The 18,810-nt window shown below is 47.1% G+C and overlaps 3 protein-coding genes across 5 annotated transcripts; 1 reads left to right on the forward strand and 2 right to left on the reverse strand.

Annotated features, from left to right (window-relative positions):
• Positions 1 to 121: 121 nt before the first annotated feature.
• Positions 122 to 1,259, reverse strand: LOC117144038 (trypsin-1). Its single transcript, XM_033309005.1, has 2 exons — positions 858 to 1,259; positions 122 to 806 (listed from the first exon to the last, which is right to left on the reverse strand). Exons 1-2 carry the CDS (start codon positions 1,242 to 1,244, stop codon positions 432 to 434), a joined length of 762 nt encoding a protein of 253 aa, XP_033164896.1. The 5' UTR covers positions 1,245 to 1,259; the 3' UTR covers positions 122 to 431.
• A 1,405-nt stretch (positions 1,260 to 2,664) lies between these two features.
• Positions 2,665 to 8,966, forward strand: LOC117143948. Its single transcript, XM_033308882.1, has 8 exons — positions 2,665 to 2,820; positions 5,866 to 6,262; positions 6,328 to 6,488; positions 6,548 to 6,749; positions 6,880 to 7,131; positions 7,274 to 8,205; positions 8,280 to 8,480; positions 8,628 to 8,966. The coding sequence occupies exons 2-8, from the start codon at positions 5,889 to 5,891 to the stop codon at positions 8,738 to 8,740; spliced, it is 2,235 nt and encodes a 744-aa protein (XP_033164773.1). The 5' UTR covers positions 2,665 to 2,820; positions 5,866 to 5,888; the 3' UTR covers positions 8,741 to 8,966.
• Positions 8,967 to 10,792: 1,826 nt separating this feature from the next.
• LOC117143342 (autophagy-related protein 16) lies at positions 10,793 to 18,526 on the reverse strand. Of its 3 annotated transcripts, none has more exons than XM_033308006.1 (10): positions 18,199 to 18,526; positions 17,814 to 18,075; positions 17,383 to 17,545; positions 16,623 to 16,711; positions 15,357 to 15,790; positions 15,137 to 15,279; positions 11,711 to 12,011; positions 11,558 to 11,642; positions 11,335 to 11,478; positions 10,793 to 11,165 (listed from the first exon to the last, which is right to left on the reverse strand). In XM_033308006.1, exons 1-10 carry the CDS (start codon positions 18,296 to 18,298, stop codon positions 11,072 to 11,074), a joined length of 1,815 nt encoding a protein of 604 aa, XP_033163897.1. In that variant the 5' UTR covers positions 18,299 to 18,526; the 3' UTR covers positions 10,793 to 11,071. The 3 variants fall into 3 exon arrangements, with proteins under 3 accessions (XP_033163897.1, XP_033163896.1, XP_033163898.1); XM_033308005.1 differs by having other exon boundaries at positions 15,357 to 15,814; XM_033308007.1 differs by lacking the exons at positions 17,383 to 17,545; positions 17,814 to 18,075; positions 18,199 to 18,526 and adding an exon at positions 17,256 to 17,331 and having other exon boundaries at positions 15,357 to 15,814.
• Positions 18,527 to 18,810: the final 284 nt, after the last annotated feature.

The raw sequence follows: 18,810 nt of genomic DNA on the forward strand, positions 1-18,810 counted from the left end.
TGCATAGACATGGTCGCACTATTTTCGGCTATTCAAATATTTAAAAATAGTTTTAGTGAAATCCGTTATGAAAAAGCTGTTGATTGCTTATAATCTGCGATGAATCAAACGATTGACACACAAAATAAAGCAATTTAGAATTTAGAACTTCTTTCTAAATTGGCTAGAAACGGGAACGCATTTGATTTGTGCAATAAACTAGCAACGGCTAATTCTGCAGCACATAAAGTTTCATCATAAACGCTTTTCGCTTTCTTTTATTCACAAATTGTTGTCTTTTAATGAACCTTAAAGTTTTTATTATTTTGTACGATTAAATCAGCATACATTTTTCACTTTAAACGAGAAAGCATTTACATGCACGTTTTTATGCGTCTTTCATGGGTGCCAACTGCTAAAATAGTGAAACTGCTCGAATCAAGTACGTTGCATTACTTTGACTTATTCAAGACCTGGTCTAGCCAGGGATGCAGCGCATCGAGGCGGGAGTAGACGCCCGGCTTATCCGCCAGGGCGCACCCCACACCCCACGACACGATGCCCACCAGCTGCTCCCTCACCGACAAGGGTCCACCGGAGTCCATCTGGCAGGCATCCGTGCCGCCCTTGAGGTAGCCCGCACAGAGCATTCGATCCGTCACAGTTTTGCCCAGTAGGTTCCTGCAGGCGGTCTGATTCACGATCGGCACTCGGGCATATCTCAGACTGTCCGAGGGAGGACCATTCATGGACTTGAATCCCCAGCCGGCAATGGTGGCATAGGTGCCGTCGGCTACTCTCTCGGGGTTTATGGGAATGGCCTTAACCTACAGAGCAAATTGTTGAACTAGCTCATCTTAGCTGAGAGTATTTCGAACCTTTCTAGATAGCGTTAGGTTCTTGGTCAACCTGATGACACCGATGTCATAGTCCATGGTCTTGGGATTGAACTTCTCGTGGGTTTGCAGGTCAGCGACCGAGAACAGCTCCCCATCTTTCCGGTAGCGCGACGTTCCGCCGACCTTAACTTTCAGCAGGCGATGCGGCACTCCGGTTAGACAATGGGCAGCCGTTAGGATGGTGTGGTTATTTATTATGGAGCCGCCACAATGGTGGATGCCGTACAGTTGGATGGACACTATGTACGGAATGTTGGCGATATCGGCTGGGAAGCCACCGACTATGCGTGGATCTGGGCGACTCTCCAGAGATAGACACCCAGAAGCCTGGAGGAGAAGCAATTGCCACCATAACTTGTACATCATTCGCAGTTAAACGGAGAAAGAATCGCTTTAGAGTAGGAATGTGCGGTCTTTGGATCGCACCTTAAGTACGGAAGAACGTGAAAAATAATGAGAAAAAGCATTTCAATAAGTGCCCATTACTTTGTAATTAGGAAGAGGTTTCGTTTATCTCGCAACTGTCTTGAAAAGAAGATTTCGGCTTCGCCAACAGACAGAATATATATGTAACTAAACCCCGTTCGTGCCGTCAGTTATTAAGAGCCGGACTAATTGAAGTTCAAAATAGTTCAAATGCCAGGAAAGAATGCACTTATGGATCAAATTAGGGAATACTTGGTAGTTTGAGGTGCTCCAAGGGTAAGTGGCCTCGCATCTGCCATGAATCATCTTTCAATAACTAGGGCTTTCTTCGGTCCGATTCTTCTCGCTGTTTACAAATGTATATCTCTTGAATAGCATTAATGGCCAAATCTGGCCTCTACTCATCTATTGTTTGCCCAATTTGTTATCAAAGCACGACCCGTTTCTCGGCGAACGGACTCTCGGCAACTGATTTGCATTGGCTTGACCCATAAATTTGGAAATCAAACACCGTTTGATGGGCCATTCTAGCGCTGGTCTGGCATACTGGCATATCCACGTCGAAAGCGCTGTCCCCGCCAATAAAGTGGGCTATTCGAGATCGGCAGATATCACTGATCTCCAGCCAGTGGGATGGGAATGGGGGATGGGGATGGGGGCTAGTCGAAATAGAGTAAAAGTAAACACCGAACCTAAGCCCACACAAATTGTTATGGTGGATTTGGCCTAAGCCGATTAGGCTAGAATGGGAGAAAATGGGCGACGAGCGATTTCACGCGGCACCTGCGTACGTACCTTCCTCACTCCCAACTCCTCACTCCCAACTCCTCACTTCTCATTAGTGAAAGTGAAAATAGTAAAAACGCAAGCGACAGTTATAAGCCAAAACCCATTGTTACGCGTGGCTTTTCTGGCGGCCCTGGGCGCTAACAGGCCCATAAGAAAATTATTCGAGGAGCCATAATGCCAACTTGATATGTTACCAATGTTAGGAACAGGCCCAAAGAGAGCCAAAGAGCGCGGACAGGTGCACATTGTTCTCGATCGTTGACCGCAATCACCATGGTTGCATCCCCAACACGTTCGAGTTCGGAGTGTAGAGATCCCGCCACAGGTGATACCTCACCATCGCCATCGCCATCAACAAGCACGAGTGTGTTTACCATGCTAACAATTTCTTTCTGTTTGAGGTTCTCTCGTCTGCGAGCATCATCCACATCCATCGCCCCGAGACTTTCTTTTGCAAGAATTCCACTTCCACGACGAACTGCGTCCCGCTCTCGCGCGCCTTCTCTCTTTCTTCGCCAGCCAAGCTGCTCCCAGAACTTCTTTATCTAATTTTTATAACAAGTCACTCGGCGGCGTGGAAGACTTCAGTTCTGCGGCGACCATCGAATGGTCAAGTTCGGTGCTCCCTTGTTCCCACTGCGAAAGATCTTGGGCTGCGAAAGTGTTTTGTCTCAGTGTGACTAGGCTGAAATTCGGGAAAGACTCAGGCAACGAACTTGTTAATTAGGTAATTGTTTGGCGATATGGATATGGATATGACTATGAATATGGACATTGAAACGAAGAAGTTAGGATGCCTCACATCACGAGTAATGGTGTGGGAACAGAGCTGCGCTTCTTCCACCTCCGATCGAACCGCTACTCAGCAGATGCAGACCCGATGCACCGACTGAGGAATAACTAACTAAAAATCTGAACAAAAAACGTTAACCGGTTTACTTAAACGGCAGTGATCGGACTGACGGATGACTATGCCTAAGCCAGCGTTGAAAAACGGAGACAATCATTCTGAAAAAGTGAACTGCAAAAACGCAGCAAGCTGAGAAAAACTGTGCAGAATGCAAAAGACTCAAAAGACTGCAGCCCCAGTTACATATACGTTCTTCGCGATTCTTCGCCATTCCTCACAATTCTTCGAGGTTCTGCAGCCAGTCTGCGGCTTCCGTCAAAACATTAGGATGTCCGTCCTGGAATGGGAGTTCCCCACCGACGGATGCCTACTTCTGGCCAAATTCTGAGATACTCACGCATATTGGCAGAAATCTCAGAGTCAGTGAATCCTAAGAGCTGGAAATTAGCACAGTAGTTCGTTAGCGGTCCCGTGATTATCCCACGAATCCAAAATTGGCCACATTCGAAGTTTCGGCAAATGGGAAATTAATCTAACAGTGTGATACCTGCCGTTAAAATTTTGGCAGGCTTTAGTCACCGGAGAAATGAAGTCATTAACACATTCAGAATGGTGAAAGTTTTTACCTTTGGCGCGGTCCCTCTCGAAGATCGGATTTCTATTGACGCTTGGCAGATCGTTTAATTACATCATGCACCTGGAATTGGGCTGAATGTGAATGGAGCCGAAGTCGGTCAGAAGGGGTGTAGACGCTCTTCGACATAAAAAAGCCCAAAAGCGCTGTAAGGTCGCAGAAACAAAGGCAGTTAAATAAAAGAAAAAGTTCGAAAGTGCTAAACAGTTAACAAGTGCTGATTGGCCCAAAACAGTGAACCCAAAAGCGTTATTGTGATGTGTTTGGTCGACTGATTGATTGATCTAGATAGTAGTAGCATATGCACAAAGCGGCATATTGAGGAGAAGTATTCTTTACACTTAGTTATTGTTATAAAAAGTCCGTTTCTGCAAGGTGGATTCATCTAATCTCCACCTACCTTTGTTACCAATTTGAAAGTACCATGCAGACTATGATGACTAACCCATTTCTCTAGTTAGAAAAGAGGAGTTCCAAGGTCCTTTAGCACTCCCTACCTTTACTGCCCATCCACGCATAGTTGGCCTATCCCCCATTTTCCTTTTTCTAGACCTCGCAGTAGCCGCAACCCACAGTGGCTGGTTGGGAGAACGCTTAGTGGGGCCCCGCATTCTTGGCCCCGCAGAAACTACGAGCATTTAACAGTAATTTGGGCAATAAACGACTGTTCGCACTAATCGATTGTGATCAGCGACACAGTTAGGCGGCGCTGTTTCCTTGGGGTGTTCATGTCGATGCCCCATACCCACTGGATACCGGTTGGGTTTCGGTTTCGGTTTGGGATTGGGATTGGGTTGGGGCTCGACCTGATCGCTGCGGGCGCAGCACCCATACCCAACTAGCTATGTAGCCATGTAGCCATGTACATGCATGTGTCTATGGTCGGCAGAAACAGCTTTTGACGATAATCATTGACCCAATTCTTCTGCCGCTTTCTACAAGATTTTTGTACAATAACATGGTCATGGACTCGTTATAATGCAGCTTCCTGAGTGGCCATTCTTTACATGGCACTGCCGAATGCCGAATGCCGAACGCTGTATGGTCATGTGCACCGGACCCCGACATATTCGTATTCATGCCATTCCGGGCCAGAATCCACGGAGGAAAGGAAAAACATAAAGCAGAATTCAAAAGTCTTTCAAGCATTTTATCTCTAATTAAGTACGGCTCGTTTTGACCGCTGCAGGGTTTATGAATCATGAATCACCCGGTGAATTAACGGTATGTTTCTATATATCATCTTGAAAGAATGGAGCAGCTCGGTTTTGGGTGTAACGTCGGAACGTCGCCACAGCGGATTAGTGTGTCTGGTGCGTCAGCAGTCATGCGTTTCCTACATACCAGCTATCCGAATCCGTATGCCATCCTATCCGTATCTATTACCCACCGATGTTTCTGCACACATGGGTATTCATGAGAACTCTGATGGAATAACTGTGCAGCTAGCCAGCCTGGAACTATGTACATATATCTCTTAATACAGTTATCATGGTAATAAGTCATGCTTCAAGTGGGTTCCTAACGAGATACTCGCCAATGGCAATTACGCGGCTCGAAAGCCAAATGTATTCCCTTTCGTAATAATATTCTTTTCTATAATTGAATTGTTGTCCCGCCTCGCAAGTATTTGTATTAATAATTTTCCAAATTGTCCATTCCTTACGGGTTCCTGATGTTCCTTCAGTTCCTGAGGTTCCTTCGGGTTCCTGAGGTTCTGGCGAAACAAGTTCTACATGGTACTTGGCGAAAAATTAGAGCTCATGACCCCTTGATGGTCTCCCCAGCGCAACCGTCAATCATAAGCGATGCCCATTAACTTGGCTGTTGCGCAAGAGTTTAGCTCAGCGGACCAGAAAAAATCAGGGGATCGCGAATAGTGGCGAATCTGGTGAATAGTGCACGGGGTCATCGACGTGAGCTCCGTTTCCCCAACGGAATGGATCCGATCCGATGGGATAGAATGGAGTGGAGTGGAGTGGAGTAACTGGCCGTGATATTGTTTCTGCGACTTCGTAATTCGCGTTACGCCTTATGGCAAACAAATTAATTTGAGCAGATTGAGTCAGTGCGCCTGCGTAGTCAATTTGGCGCGCTTTATAAATAAAGCTTAGCGTTATGCCTTACGATTATGGGCCAATACAATGTTTGCTTATCTAAGATGTTCTATAAACAGGTATAAGCCCATTTGCAGTTATGGGTTCGGAACTCAGGGGGTTTGGAATGTTTGAGGATAGATAAAGTATCTTAAGTAGTTTAGATACTCAGCAGCCACTTGTTTCTTGCAGGCCCAGTGATAGATACTCTAAAGATGGCCAAGATAAACCTACTGCGACACCTCTTCCTGGCACTAATGCTGTACAGTGCGGCCACGGCCAAGGAGCACCTGCGAATCCGACGACAGGCCGCGGAATCGGTGACTGCCGCTGCTCCGAATGCCAGTAAGGTGATTGCCTCTGAGGAGATTGAAGACAAGACGGAGTGGCCCGGCGCCAAGGAAGCCGCCACCGAAATCAATAGGACTGAGAGGCCCGCCGAAAACGTGGAGACCCGCAACTCGGGCTTCGACTTGCCGGCCGCCTCGGATTTGTCCAGCTCGCTGGGCTCCGAGGAGGATAGCATCTACTACGACAATGCTCCCGTGGACTGCAATCCCGAGCTGGTGGGCTTTGAAATTGTGACAGGGTAAGTATAGACGGGTGGTTGCTACCCTACGCTGATGGCTGCTCAACTGACAAGTCCTTCGCCAGATACGTCTTCTCGGCGCCCGAGAAGCTGATGGACTCGCAGCCGGGCACGCTAATGCTCACTGATTGCTTGGACACCTGTAGGAAGAACAAAACCTGCCAGTCAGTGAACTACGAGACCGGGCTTTGCGTGCTCTTCTCGGCACATGCTGATCAATTACCGGGTAAGCTACTTACGCCGCTAAACAAACCAGCTCGCGACTTAATCACAATCATTACGAAGGTGCCCTGACAAAGTCGCAGTTCCCCGTATTCACTATCTATGCCCAAAAATCATGCCTGGCCGTGAAGCCCTGCTCCCGAGCCTGGTACGTCGATCGTGTTCAGAACTACAAGCTCAAGACGGAAGTTAAGCGTACCGTGTCGGTGGCGTCAAGACGCGAGTGCTTTGAACTCTGCCTCGGCGAGAACGACTTCACATGCAGGTAGGTGTAGCTCCCAGCAGTACAGTCCAAGCACCCGAACTCCACCCTCAACAAAGTCAAGTGAAGCAGAAAACTCCAACCCCCAACCCGAACCGATTATTCCATATTCAACTATGTATGTCCCCTGCAGATCTGCCAACTACGATCGCACCTCGGGAGCTTGCGAGCTGAGCGAGCTGGATCGCCTGACTCTGGCCGGCTCCCAGGCCTTCCAGGTGAACGAAGGGTCGGATTACCTTGAAAATCACTGTGTCGATGAACCCAACAAGCTCTGCGAATTCAAACGTCTACCTGGTCGCATACTAAAGACGGTGGACTCGGTTTACCAAGAAGTCAGCAGCATTGACGAGTGCCGGGAACTGTGCCTCAACTCGCCATATAGGTCAGTAACAGGTCCAATTATAAGCAGCTCTCCCTGATCCCGGGGGATTTCAGGGGAGTAGTCCCTCTGGGTCTGCCAATTAGACTATTTGATTGAAGGCGATATCATATCACACCATCCTCGCCATTTCCATCCAACTCAGGTGCCACTCGTACGACTACAACGACACGGGTGACATGGTGTGCAGATTATCCCATCACAGTCGTGCCACCTTGGCGGATGTGCAGGAGCCCTTCCTGGAGGTGCCCGAGGCGTCGACCTATGAACTGACTTCCTGCTACAATGTGACCATCGAGTGCGGCGGCGGGGACATGCTGGCACGCATCCGCACCTCCAAGCTCTTCAACGGCAAGGTGTACGCCAAGGGATCGCCCAAGTCCTGCTCGGTGGACGTGAAGAGCGCGCTGGACTTCGAGCTGCGCATGAACTACCACGATCTGGAGTGCAATGTGCGCCAGAGCACCGCCGGGCGCTATGTGAACGATATAATTATCCAGCACCACGACATGATTGTGACATCCTCCGATCTGGGCCTGGCCTTGGCCTGTCAGTACGACCTGACCAACAAGTCGGTGAGCAATGGCGTCGACCTGGATGTGCGCGGCGACATCATGCCGGCCCTGTCCGAGGAGGTAATTGTGGAGTCGCCCAACGTCATCATGCGGATTACGTCGCGCGACGGCTCAGACATGATGCGCTCCGCCGAGGTGGGCGACCCGCTGGCCCTCAAGTTCGAGATCGTCGACGAGCAGAGCCCCTACGAGATCTTCATTCGGGAGCTGGTGGCCATGGATGGCGTGGACAACTCGGAAATTACCTTAATCGATTCGAATGGCTGCCCGACCGACCACTTCATAATGGGTCCCATTTACAAGGGATCGGTTTCCGGCAAGATGCTGCTCTCCAACTTCGATGCCTTCAAGTTCCCCTCCAGCGAGGTGGTCCAGTTCCGCGCCTTGGTCACGCCCTGCATGCCCAGCTGCGAGCCCGTCCAGTGCGAGCAGGAGGACACCAGCGGCGAGTTCAGGTCCTTGTTGTCCTACGGCCGGAAACGCAGATCGCTCAACACCACAGGTGAGATCACAGATCATCTGAGAGTCTCATCTATCTTCTCTTGCTATAACTTTCCACAACCTGTTCGCACACAGATGATCATCCGAGGCCACGTCGCGACATCGACACTTCAAAGAAGTCCGCCCCCAGCGACATGCTGCTGGTTCAGTCCATTCAGATTACGGATAAGTTCGGATTCAAGCAAGATAAGCAGGAAAGCGGAGACTTTTACGACGGCAACGAGACCACATTCACTGCCAACGAGGAGGGTCACGGATTCTGCGTTAACGCCATTGGTAAGCTTTAAGCACTTGCCACTTGTGGCTGGCCATAAACCGCGTCTTAAAGAACCACTTTGCCAGCTGGCAGATGACCGGATTAGTGGCCTAATATACTAATAACCACTCTGCTCTCTCCCTCTCTCTCTCTCTCCTCGTCACTAGGTCTTATCACGGCTGCCACCATTTTCCTGCTGACCCAGCTGGCCGTGATCGCGATCTGGACGTACTGCTACCAGCGCCGCCAGAAGCTGCAGCCGTACCAGCACTCCTACTAAGCAACTCCATATGCCCATTAATCTACATAGACGTCTAAGCTTCACAAGGTGCAATCAACATTTACGAATATTCACGAATATCCATCCGAATATTCACGAATATCCGAATATCCGAATACCCGTCGTCCTGATACAACATCCGCTATATTTGCCTTATCTAGTCAGTGCACGATTTTAGAGAAAATGAAATGAAAACGAGATTCAAATCTGCGTGTCTTGCTCGGTGGAATTCAGATTGCTTGCATGGCAGCCACGGCGTTTTGGGTTTGAGTACTCCCCCAACGGATCACGTTCCCTACTTGCAAAGGAAGTTCGACAGCCCGTGGGTTCCTTGAACTCCTTTTGCGACTTCGGAAGTCGACTGGTTGACATTTGTAAAAACTAATGCATATTACATTACCCTTCGAACAAACCACCATAACTCCCCCCTCCCCCTCTCTCCTGTATCGAATGCGACTAGCCTAGTTAAGCACTATAATTTATTGCATATCAGTGGCAGCAGTTTGCTGTTTGCATTTCCCCTCTAATTGTACGGAACGAACTCATCTTATTATTATTAATAAACTTAAGATTTTTAATGAACTACTACTGTGTGCTTATTTCGGGCTGAGGTGCGCTTCGTCACTAGTGAAATGAACCAAATGAACAAATTGCTCATGCAGTAAACATATCTGAAATTTGGCTTTCATATATGGAAATCAACTTTCTATCGGTGGAACAAAAGGGGAAACATTATCATTTTGATTGCCTGCATCTGGAGCAGCATATGAATGGATGGAATGGGAATGGATGAGCTGGTCTGATCTGGGAGTCTAGCAGCCATTTACCCACGCATAACGAATTGTGCGAATCGCAGGCAGTGGAATGCAGACACCTGCGAATTATTATTTATACCTCGATGGCACTGAGAATGCATCCAACTGTAAACGCGAGTCGAGGGCTTCCAGGAACATGCTCACTTAGAGTCGCCCAAAATGCACGAGTCCCGATCCTCGGCGCAGAGGCCAGTCAGGGAAGCCAGCGATTCACTTTTCGATGTGGGCAGAAGGTCCAAATGTCGTGCTTGTTTTCTCAACTTTTCCCAGCAACTCGACGCGTCCCGTCTTCATTATGGAGTTTGGAGTGTGGAGTGTGGAGTGTGGAGTATGGAGTATGGAGTATGCATGATGTACACCTGTACGAAGATCCATACAGCAGCTGTACAAGTATCGTTAGGCTGAGCGCTTGTGTGAATCATGCAAATAAATGCACCCTCAGCAGAACAGGAAACAGGCTTCGTGCAGATTTGTATCTTTATCTGCTGGAGGAGCGCTCTCGCATACGGGAAAGTGACTCCTGTCCAAGTCCGAACGTCTGCCCGTCACTCTAGTCGGCTGGGCTGGATGGGCTGGCTCCTCCAGGCGACTGGATGCCTCTCCTCACAATTAATTTACTTGGCAATGCGCCTTCAACGACACTACCTCGAGTGGTGGCAGTACTTGGGAGCGCCACGAGATTCCAGATCGCTGGCGGTACTTAACGCCAAGCTGTAGTTGTTTTTCAGGCATAATCTGGAAAGATTCTTAATTAAGGCATGCATGCAAGGCGATAAAAATGAATGTACGTTAGATTTGTAATGATGGTGCCGTGGCCATTTTCCTCGCTCAATTAGAGATTCCCCAGTGTCGATTGTGCTCCGTCAGCACACGAAATAATTGGATGTGTTTTCTGCTGGCACACCAATGGCACACCACAGTGGAGATCGGCACAGCTCCAAAACAGCAGCATTCGTGCCGAGAATTGATCACATATATAGTTATGCAGAAATTAAAATGCATCACGTTCGAAGGATGCATAAGACTTTTTCTGGCTGAGCATTATTGTCTGAAATCGGCGCGGTCTCCGGTCTCCTCTGCAGCTTTATGACCAAAAGACAGGTGGTGCTGCAGGAAGAGCACATACGACGAGTAATGTCGCTTGAGGCAACTGGTTTCCGTGCAGCCAAGAGCTGCTATGAAGGCCACTCAGCGGAATTATTGGGTTGCCCCAATTTAATTTCTATTCAGAGGCGAGTCATTTGCTTAGATTGCTCGTATATGCAACCCAATATGCATGTGTGTTTATTTTTACAATAGGAAAACATGTACTTAGACTAACACTATATGAATTGATACAATTTGCATACTATATCCGATTCACGTATAAATAAAATAATCAAGTAAGGTTGTTAAAACGTCGACCGAATTTACTATGTACAGCAGATAGCAGCACTGCTCTGACTTCTTAAGCGTTTCAGTTTCGGAATTGGATTGCATCCGACTGACTCGAGTGACGTGTATGGCAACGTTAGGGCTATGACTCCGAGTAGATGGTGCAGCGCTTGTTCTTTCCCACGGAGGCCAGCAGGTTGTTGTTGGGACTCCAACTGACCGCGTTTACGGCGGTGCTGTTAAATGGGAGCAGAGATCGTAGCATTCAAGGATTAATCGCAATTAAGCCAACAAGGATGGGCCGAGCACTCAGCCATAATGAAGTAAGCACTTCACCTGGATGCTATGGCCAGGCCAACCAAGCCAACCAGGCCCGCCAGGCATCACTAAACTTTTACTACCCACCTGTGTCCCTTGAGTGTGGCTTCCAGGAACCCATTCACATTCCAAATGTATATAGCGCCATCCGCCGATCCACAAGCGATCTTCAGGCCGCTCGAGTTGAAAGAAGCTCGAGCAAAATCACAGCTGATCTTAAAGTGTTCGTTTCTATGGGTGATTGCAATGGTGAAAAGAGTGTATAAAGTTATAAAAAGGCAATACGACTGGCTGGCTGGCGCACACTTACGTAAACGTGGATATAACTTGGTTCTTGCGTAAATCTAACAGTTTAATAGTATCGTCTCTTACAGAGCATATGAGGTAATTGCAATCTGTGGAATTAACATGTTGTAGTAGGGATTAGGATGGCATGCCAGATCAGCTAGCACTCAGCACTCGCCTTTTGACAAATCCAGGGAGGTGATCTTGGCCGGCATTAAGACGTCGTCCGCCTGCTTCTCGGTGCGTATGTCCCAGAACCGGATCTTCTTATCGTAGTGCCCACTGATGATCGTTGATCCGAGGCTGTCGGTGGTGACGAGATCATTGCAGCTGGAGCCGGCGAACTTCGTCTCTATGCAGGCGATGCTGCGCAGATCCCAGATCTTCAGAGTACGATCGTGGCTACCGGTCACCACTTTGATGGGCTCCTGGACGTACTTAGCGGCCATTACCTTGCCGCTGTGACCCGTCAGCGTGTGCTTCAATGGCGGAGAGGTCGAGACGAACAGTTAGTGCGGAGTTACGTTATAGGGCAGGAATTACAGAGAGATCCCGACCCAGCATCTTGGCGGGCAGCGAAAGAACCATTAAATGAGTAACTCGGGCCAGCAGACCGCCCGCCAACACCTCTGCGGGCATACCCTCTCTTCACCTGGAAATCGGCTAATTAGCCAGGCCAAGTATCTTTCTCTAGAACGCGGCGTGCAATTAAAAAGTGTCCACAGACATTAAAGCGACCACAGACATTTAATTACGGCGTTATAAACCAGGATCTAAAAACACCACGCATAACTGCCGCGGAAAATTCATTGACATAGGTCGTCGCATGGTGGGACATATTTCGAAGTGCCACTCCGTCATCTTGGAGCCACCTGAACCCGTGTCATTGATACTGTGGAGCGCGGATTCCCGCTTTGAGAACTGTAAACTGCCGATTATTTATCTCCAAGGCGAGATGCCTAATGGTGGAAACAAGAACCGAGATAAGATAAAAAGACTTCCTGCGTATCAGCGAAATTGTTGATTTATGACATTCGGCGGAAGCTGCATGCAGCTACATACAGCTATTTGAAATACTTTGGCGCTGGGAAGAGCACTATAAATCGCAGCAGCTGGCAACCAATGGCTGCCGAGCCCTTTGAAGGCATTTGAAGGCAGCCGCTGAAACTATTAAATAAATAATAAAAGTCTTTTACTAATTGCTTGGTAAAAGCCGTTCCATGGCGCTGCCCTTATAGGTGCAGTCGCTCGCTCTTTCTCTCGGCCAGCAGCCCAGCCAGCGAAGAGCATCCGAGTCCGATTCTCGACCGGCAACCGGTCAAGTCGAACGGTCAATGTACGCGCCGTGTGATCGCTGGGATCGCGGACCAGTGCCTCCACCTCGCAGCGGCGGTGGCTCAAACATGTTTGGCCGTAGCTTGCGGCCGAGAAGTGGAGAGTTCGAGAGCGGAGAATTGGATGGCAAGAGCGTCTTCGGCGCGAAGAAAGAGCCCAGTCGAGCTCATCTTAGCCGGTTTGCAGCTAATAACATGGATTGAAACGTTCTCTTAAAACGTCTTATTTGAGGTGCCTGGCCAGCGGTTGATTTGGCTTCGAAAACGTGTTGTCCGCAAACCGGTGAGTTTGAAACCGAACTGCAGGCTACTCCGCATTTGATCGGAATGCTTGCGTGGTGGCAAAGGTGGAAATGTCCTCTTTTCCAAGCCATAAATTAGCAAAACATTTCCAATGCATGACTTATGGCCGTAGTCTAATGCAACAGCAGCAGCATAAATCACAGCAACACCTGTGAGCAGCTGAACGAGCGATTGATTCAATTGGATTAATGTCCAATCAAATTAAGTCTTTTAAGCCCCAAAACTAATTGCCGTTCGACCCGAATTTGCTGAATGTCTGATGCTCCCAGTTGGAAAAATGGCCGATTAATAGATATAAATATTGCTTCCGAGTTGGAAAACATTTTGAATACATCGTTGGCATAAACAGCTTACTTGCTCTATTGTTTACAAGGCATATCGATCGATGTAAACAAGCGATCACATTATTTTGGCTAATATATTCCGACTAATGATTGATTGAGTTATGCAAATCGCTTCGCAGCTTTCAGCAGCAGGTGCTACGCGCTGATTAATGGAATATCGCCCGCATAAACTTCCGGCGATTACGGTGTGTGAATCGTAAAAAGTGGCTAATATTAATGATGATAATCAGTTGGCCATTTCGGTTTGATCGCATTGTGGCCAGAGGCCGTACAAGTCAGTGTGCTCATTTCAATGCTGCAGATCGGCGGCGCTATTCTTCAGTTACAGTTTTTCCAGTTGTGCGCAAAAGAACCGTTTAAATGTCAATCCAGAAATACCAGTTAGAAGCGAAGAGTCGGTGTATCACACGGATGGGGATCCGCTGGGGGGATCGGGATGCAGCTGGAGCTGGAGCTGTAGCTGGCGGAGAAAAGCAGGAAGAACCGCACTTGTATGTTCATTCGCATGTTGACGATGTGCAGCATAAATGGATGAAGTTGCGGATCTGGCCTGACCAGGCGAGAGATGAACCTTGGGCCAGCTAAGATTATTCCACTGCAATTCAGGCCAACTGCCAATGGCCAATGGCCAGTTTCCCCGCGTGGCACTCAAAGACAACTCTTATTTATGACCGCCAATTGAAATCGATTCGTGCGATAAACGCACTTAAATGTTGCAATATGGGTAGCAAGAACTGGGTAGACCACTTTGCTATACTTTTCTTTAGGCTCCAATTAACAATCGCTTATTTCTTAATTTTAAGTTCACTTAGCGCGCTGAAATTCAGTGGCTGAAAGAATTCTCTTCCAGCAGTTACCATTAAATTTCTACGAAATCTTGCCCAGGCATGAAACCATTTCTCCAATCCTTCGCAAGATGAACCTCACGGGTCCACCACCTCGGTACACATACGAGTATATCATAGTTGAAGTGCTGTATTTACTATATCAGCAAACACTTTTGTTTGCCATCCGCGTCTCTGTAATGTTTACTTGTTTGCCTTTCGCCTTTTTCCGAGTTAGAAAGCGGCAAACATGCAAAATTTATTTATAAACATTGACATTGCTCTGAATGTGTGGCTATATGTATGTACGTTCCAACTTGAGTAAACAAAACGGCGAAACGAGAACCATCACGAGGGCTGAGAAATTCTTTATAAATCAAGGCATCAAAGAAGTCGGTTTCTTAATCTGCTTGGCGCAGCCAGGGAGGAAAATGAAAGTCTTGTTATGACCATTCTGGAGCACACTCATCGCGGGAACGAGAATTGCTTCTTAAAATTATTATTCCCCATGTTTATTATATACAGAAGTTAATAACCTAATGCCTCGTGGAATTGAATGGGGTAGACGAGTGAGTTAGTGAAAAAGTTCAGCCTGCAATCGCGTCCACAAATCGCACACTTATGTTATCATTGAAAATATCTGGCGTCTAGACTGGATGACGAAAGTGGAAAGTGTTTTCCCTCCTATATGATTTTATAAAATGCGTTTCGGTTTTGTGGGTATAGAACAAGTGGCGGGAGGGTAGTATAATGTCTGTATATATTTAAATTAGAGTGTTTAAACAAAGGTTTTACTCACTCTTAAACGATTGTCCATCACTGTCCATACTCTGGCTCCGTAGTCATTGGAGGTGCCCAGGATGTAGGCGCCTGTCGAATCGAAATCTACGGAGTTAATCCCAGCACTGCTCCCGCTTAGAACTGCACGTGGTTCGGTGGAATCTAAAACGGCACCATTCCAAATATATGCAATATGATTATTTATGGGTGTAATAAACAACGTGCGACTGCTGACTCACTTTTGCCAATGTCCCAAAGTTTGACTTTGCGATCAGCGCCACCGGTGGCCACCATGCGCTCCACGGGACTCCAGCGCACCGCGTGCGACTCGTTCTCGTGGGCCTCGAACTTCATGAGGATCTTGGTGGGATTGGCCTGGCCCAGGTAGCCCGTGGCCTTCAGGGTGTCGATGGAAGCCCGCGAGTTCTCGGCGATCTCGCCTGCTGTAAAACGAGCGCTAATATATTCATTATCATCGAGACCTATGGCCTCCATGGCGCCATTTATCGCGGCCTCGTCGAAGTCCTCGTCGCCGATGAGGCCGCCAACGAACTGGGCGGGACTGGAGTTGCGCTGCAAGGATGCGGCGCCGGGCGAGGAGGCGGCGTTGCTGGACGAGCTGGGCTCACGGACCGCGTCTTCTAGGTCACGTTTCAGTTTAGCCGAACGTTTCCTGAAAATTGACGGCAGTCTTTTTCTAGATATGTTTAAAAACGGTTATACATTTATATTAAACCAAATAAAAGGAGCAAATCAGAATGAGTGACACAGTCGATTAGATTCGTCTAAATGGTCCGTTCTACTCCTTGGCGACTTGTTAAGTGGTTAGTAAGACATATGTATGTAGGTCAATATCGATTACATGCATTCGTGTAGTTTCCGTAAACCTTTGCGATTTGGTAGTTCCCGTGCTCCGTATTTTTCGGTTAACTTGCTTGCATGACGTTGGGTGGGTGGGCAATAAGTGGTTTATTAACACAACTGGGTGGGTGATCAGCGGTCGGGTGGATGGGCACTGCAATCTCTAATCGGGAGTTAAGATAATAACCTAGTATACATGCCCTGGAACTCAACGAAGCTACGAAGGATTCTCATGTTCCCTGATTAATTAAATATTTTGACATTTACGGAATTAAATCTTCCTTCCTTCTAAGTAGTTTTTTTTTGTAGGTAATGACATATCATATTGGTTCAAACGATCCTGTTCGTAGTTCTTAATGATTTATGTGCCTGATGATACATTAAAGCAAAAAGCTGCCTAATCCACAGGGACTCCGTTTATTTGGTGTGTATTTGTCAATGGTTTACATGGAATTTTTATCACTCTTTTATAAGCATTAGATAAGCTGCGCGATTAACCATTTTATGTGTATCTGCGTACCTATCTATCTAGTTACGAAAATGCATTTATATACATGTACATTAATGATCGAAGAGATAAGTAATATAAGTTATGTTTTTCATGATAATAGGGTCACAATGGTATCACACTGAATAGAACGTACCTAATTATGCTCTCGTTTTCCTCGTTCAACTTGTCGGCATCCTTTGACTTGTATTGCATAAGTCGCTCCAGTAGACGCCGATTTTCATCCTGTGAATTGCAAGAGAACGAAAAGCTTTTTAGTAGACGCTTTTTCATATTTGGGATATATGCAAATCTCTGGCGCCGTCGTGTTTTTCGTGTTTTCCGCGTTGAACGCTAATGTGCTACTGGATCGAAATCGGAAAGATAGCAAGCTTTTCGCGTCTGCAGACGACGAGGCATAGCGATTCGAGCCATCTGCAATGTATTTATCGAACCGATCCCATACCGTAGAAATAGACTTGCTAAATGGGACTCGGAAGCCTCGATAAGTACCAATAAAATGATATTCTATACGCCATTTTGAATAAACAGTTTTGAGGATTTAATTAGCGATCAATGAGTAACACACAGTTGATCAGCAAAAAAAAATCCCCTTGGGATTTGTCTATCGTTGCGGTATAAGTGCTTTTAAATGGCCCATAAAACAAAAATTAATGGTCCTATATTTTGACAACTTTTGAATGGTAAAGCAAAATAGAGAAGATAGCGAATAGCGAATCTCGCGTCATTTCATTGGGTCACTGACTTAAGTAGGAATACTTCAACTTACAAAAATTTAATTTATTTTCCCAATTTATACGGTACGAAGAATTTACTTTGTGTACTGTTCATAGACAAATGAAACAAAGCCGTTCTGGTTCAGTAGGAATAAAGTGTTAATAACCCGGACAACTTACTTGCACTCCCCTCAACTTTTCCTCGAGGGAGCTAAATGCCAATTGAAGCGCCGTATGTTCGTCCAGCATGGTGTTGTTCAGCTTCTTGAGTTCCTCCAAACTCGAGTGAAGTAGCTGCACCTCCGCGCGCAATCGGTTGTTGTTCGTTTGCTGTTCGACGAGGCTAAAATAAATATATGTATTAGTAGGCATTTTCATTTGTAATCTCGCCGAGATTAAGGTTTATGCTCCAAATAATTAGTCATTCTCTACGCTGCAGAATTATAATTTAAAATTGGAAATCAAGGGTGCGATAAACAACTTGTTGTATGGGCTATTAAAATCACAAAAGGCTTTTTCTCAGTTCTGTTCCGTAAATCGTCATTCTAGGTACCATTTGTTTTTAAAACTTTTTTGGCGTATTCGAAATGAGAAACAGCCTGGACAGCTACCTGTGCTCCTTCTCGGAAATGATGATCCTCTGCTGCTCAACCTTCTGGTTGAGGTCCACGATCATCTGGGAGTTCTCGCCCTTGCGCTTGTGTAGCTCTGTGAGCTCCTCCTGCTGGCTGAGCAGCTTCTTTTCGAGGGTGGCGATGGCCACGTTGGAGCCGGTGCCACCTGTTGACACAGCGCTGCGGAGCTGCTCGTTTTCGACGGAGATCTTCAGGTTGTCCGCCTTCAGCTGCGCCACATGGTCAATCAGTCGGTTGTCTGCAAGAGATGCGGGCAATTAACGCGTGTGACCATGAAGTTCTGAGTCTATTCGGATCGGAGGTTAACTGGTGCGATGTGGGGCCAGCCAACTGTGACTTCGCTGGCGACCCAGATGCTTACTTTGCTCGATGATCTCCTTGAAGTTGTCGCACTCCTTGCGATTCCGCTCGCGTAAGCGCCGCACGACGTGTGCTCGCCACACATGCTCCTCCGTAGACATGTTTTTATTGGGTTTCTGCCCGGAATTTCTGGGTGCTCCGTACTGGGGACTCCGGACTCTTGGCTTGGGTTCTCCTTGCTTGCAGGATTCGTGGCGACACCTTGGCGTGGTCGCCTGTTCGCATCGCAGGGGGTGGGGCACGGGCGCTATAAGGCGGCTGCGTTTATTCGCATAATTGTTTTTAACCAAATATGATTATTGTTGTTCAGCTGTTCATATTAGTGATGTCACGGCACATCGATGCATCGATGATATTGGCGATATTTATCGAAGTAACATCGGCTTCGAATAAAAATGATTTTATGTATAAAAATGTAGCTGAATTATGCGTTATCTGATGTTAAGTTGATATAAAATGATAACTTTTGTTTTTAATTAGACTCAGGTCCACAAGCTTTAATATTAAAATCACATATATATATATATATTATTGAGTGAAACTAATGAAGAATGATCCCTATAGGAAGTGTGGCTTCTGTTATGGTAAGGCGCTCGAATATATCTGTACAGCT

The sequence above is a fragment of the Drosophila mauritiana genome, chromosome 3R (genome assembly GCF_004382145.1).
Source record: "Drosophila mauritiana strain mau12 chromosome 3R, ASM438214v1, whole genome shotgun sequence".
In the NCBI taxonomy this organism is placed as follows: domain Eukaryota; kingdom Metazoa; phylum Arthropoda; class Insecta; order Diptera; family Drosophilidae; genus Drosophila; species Drosophila mauritiana.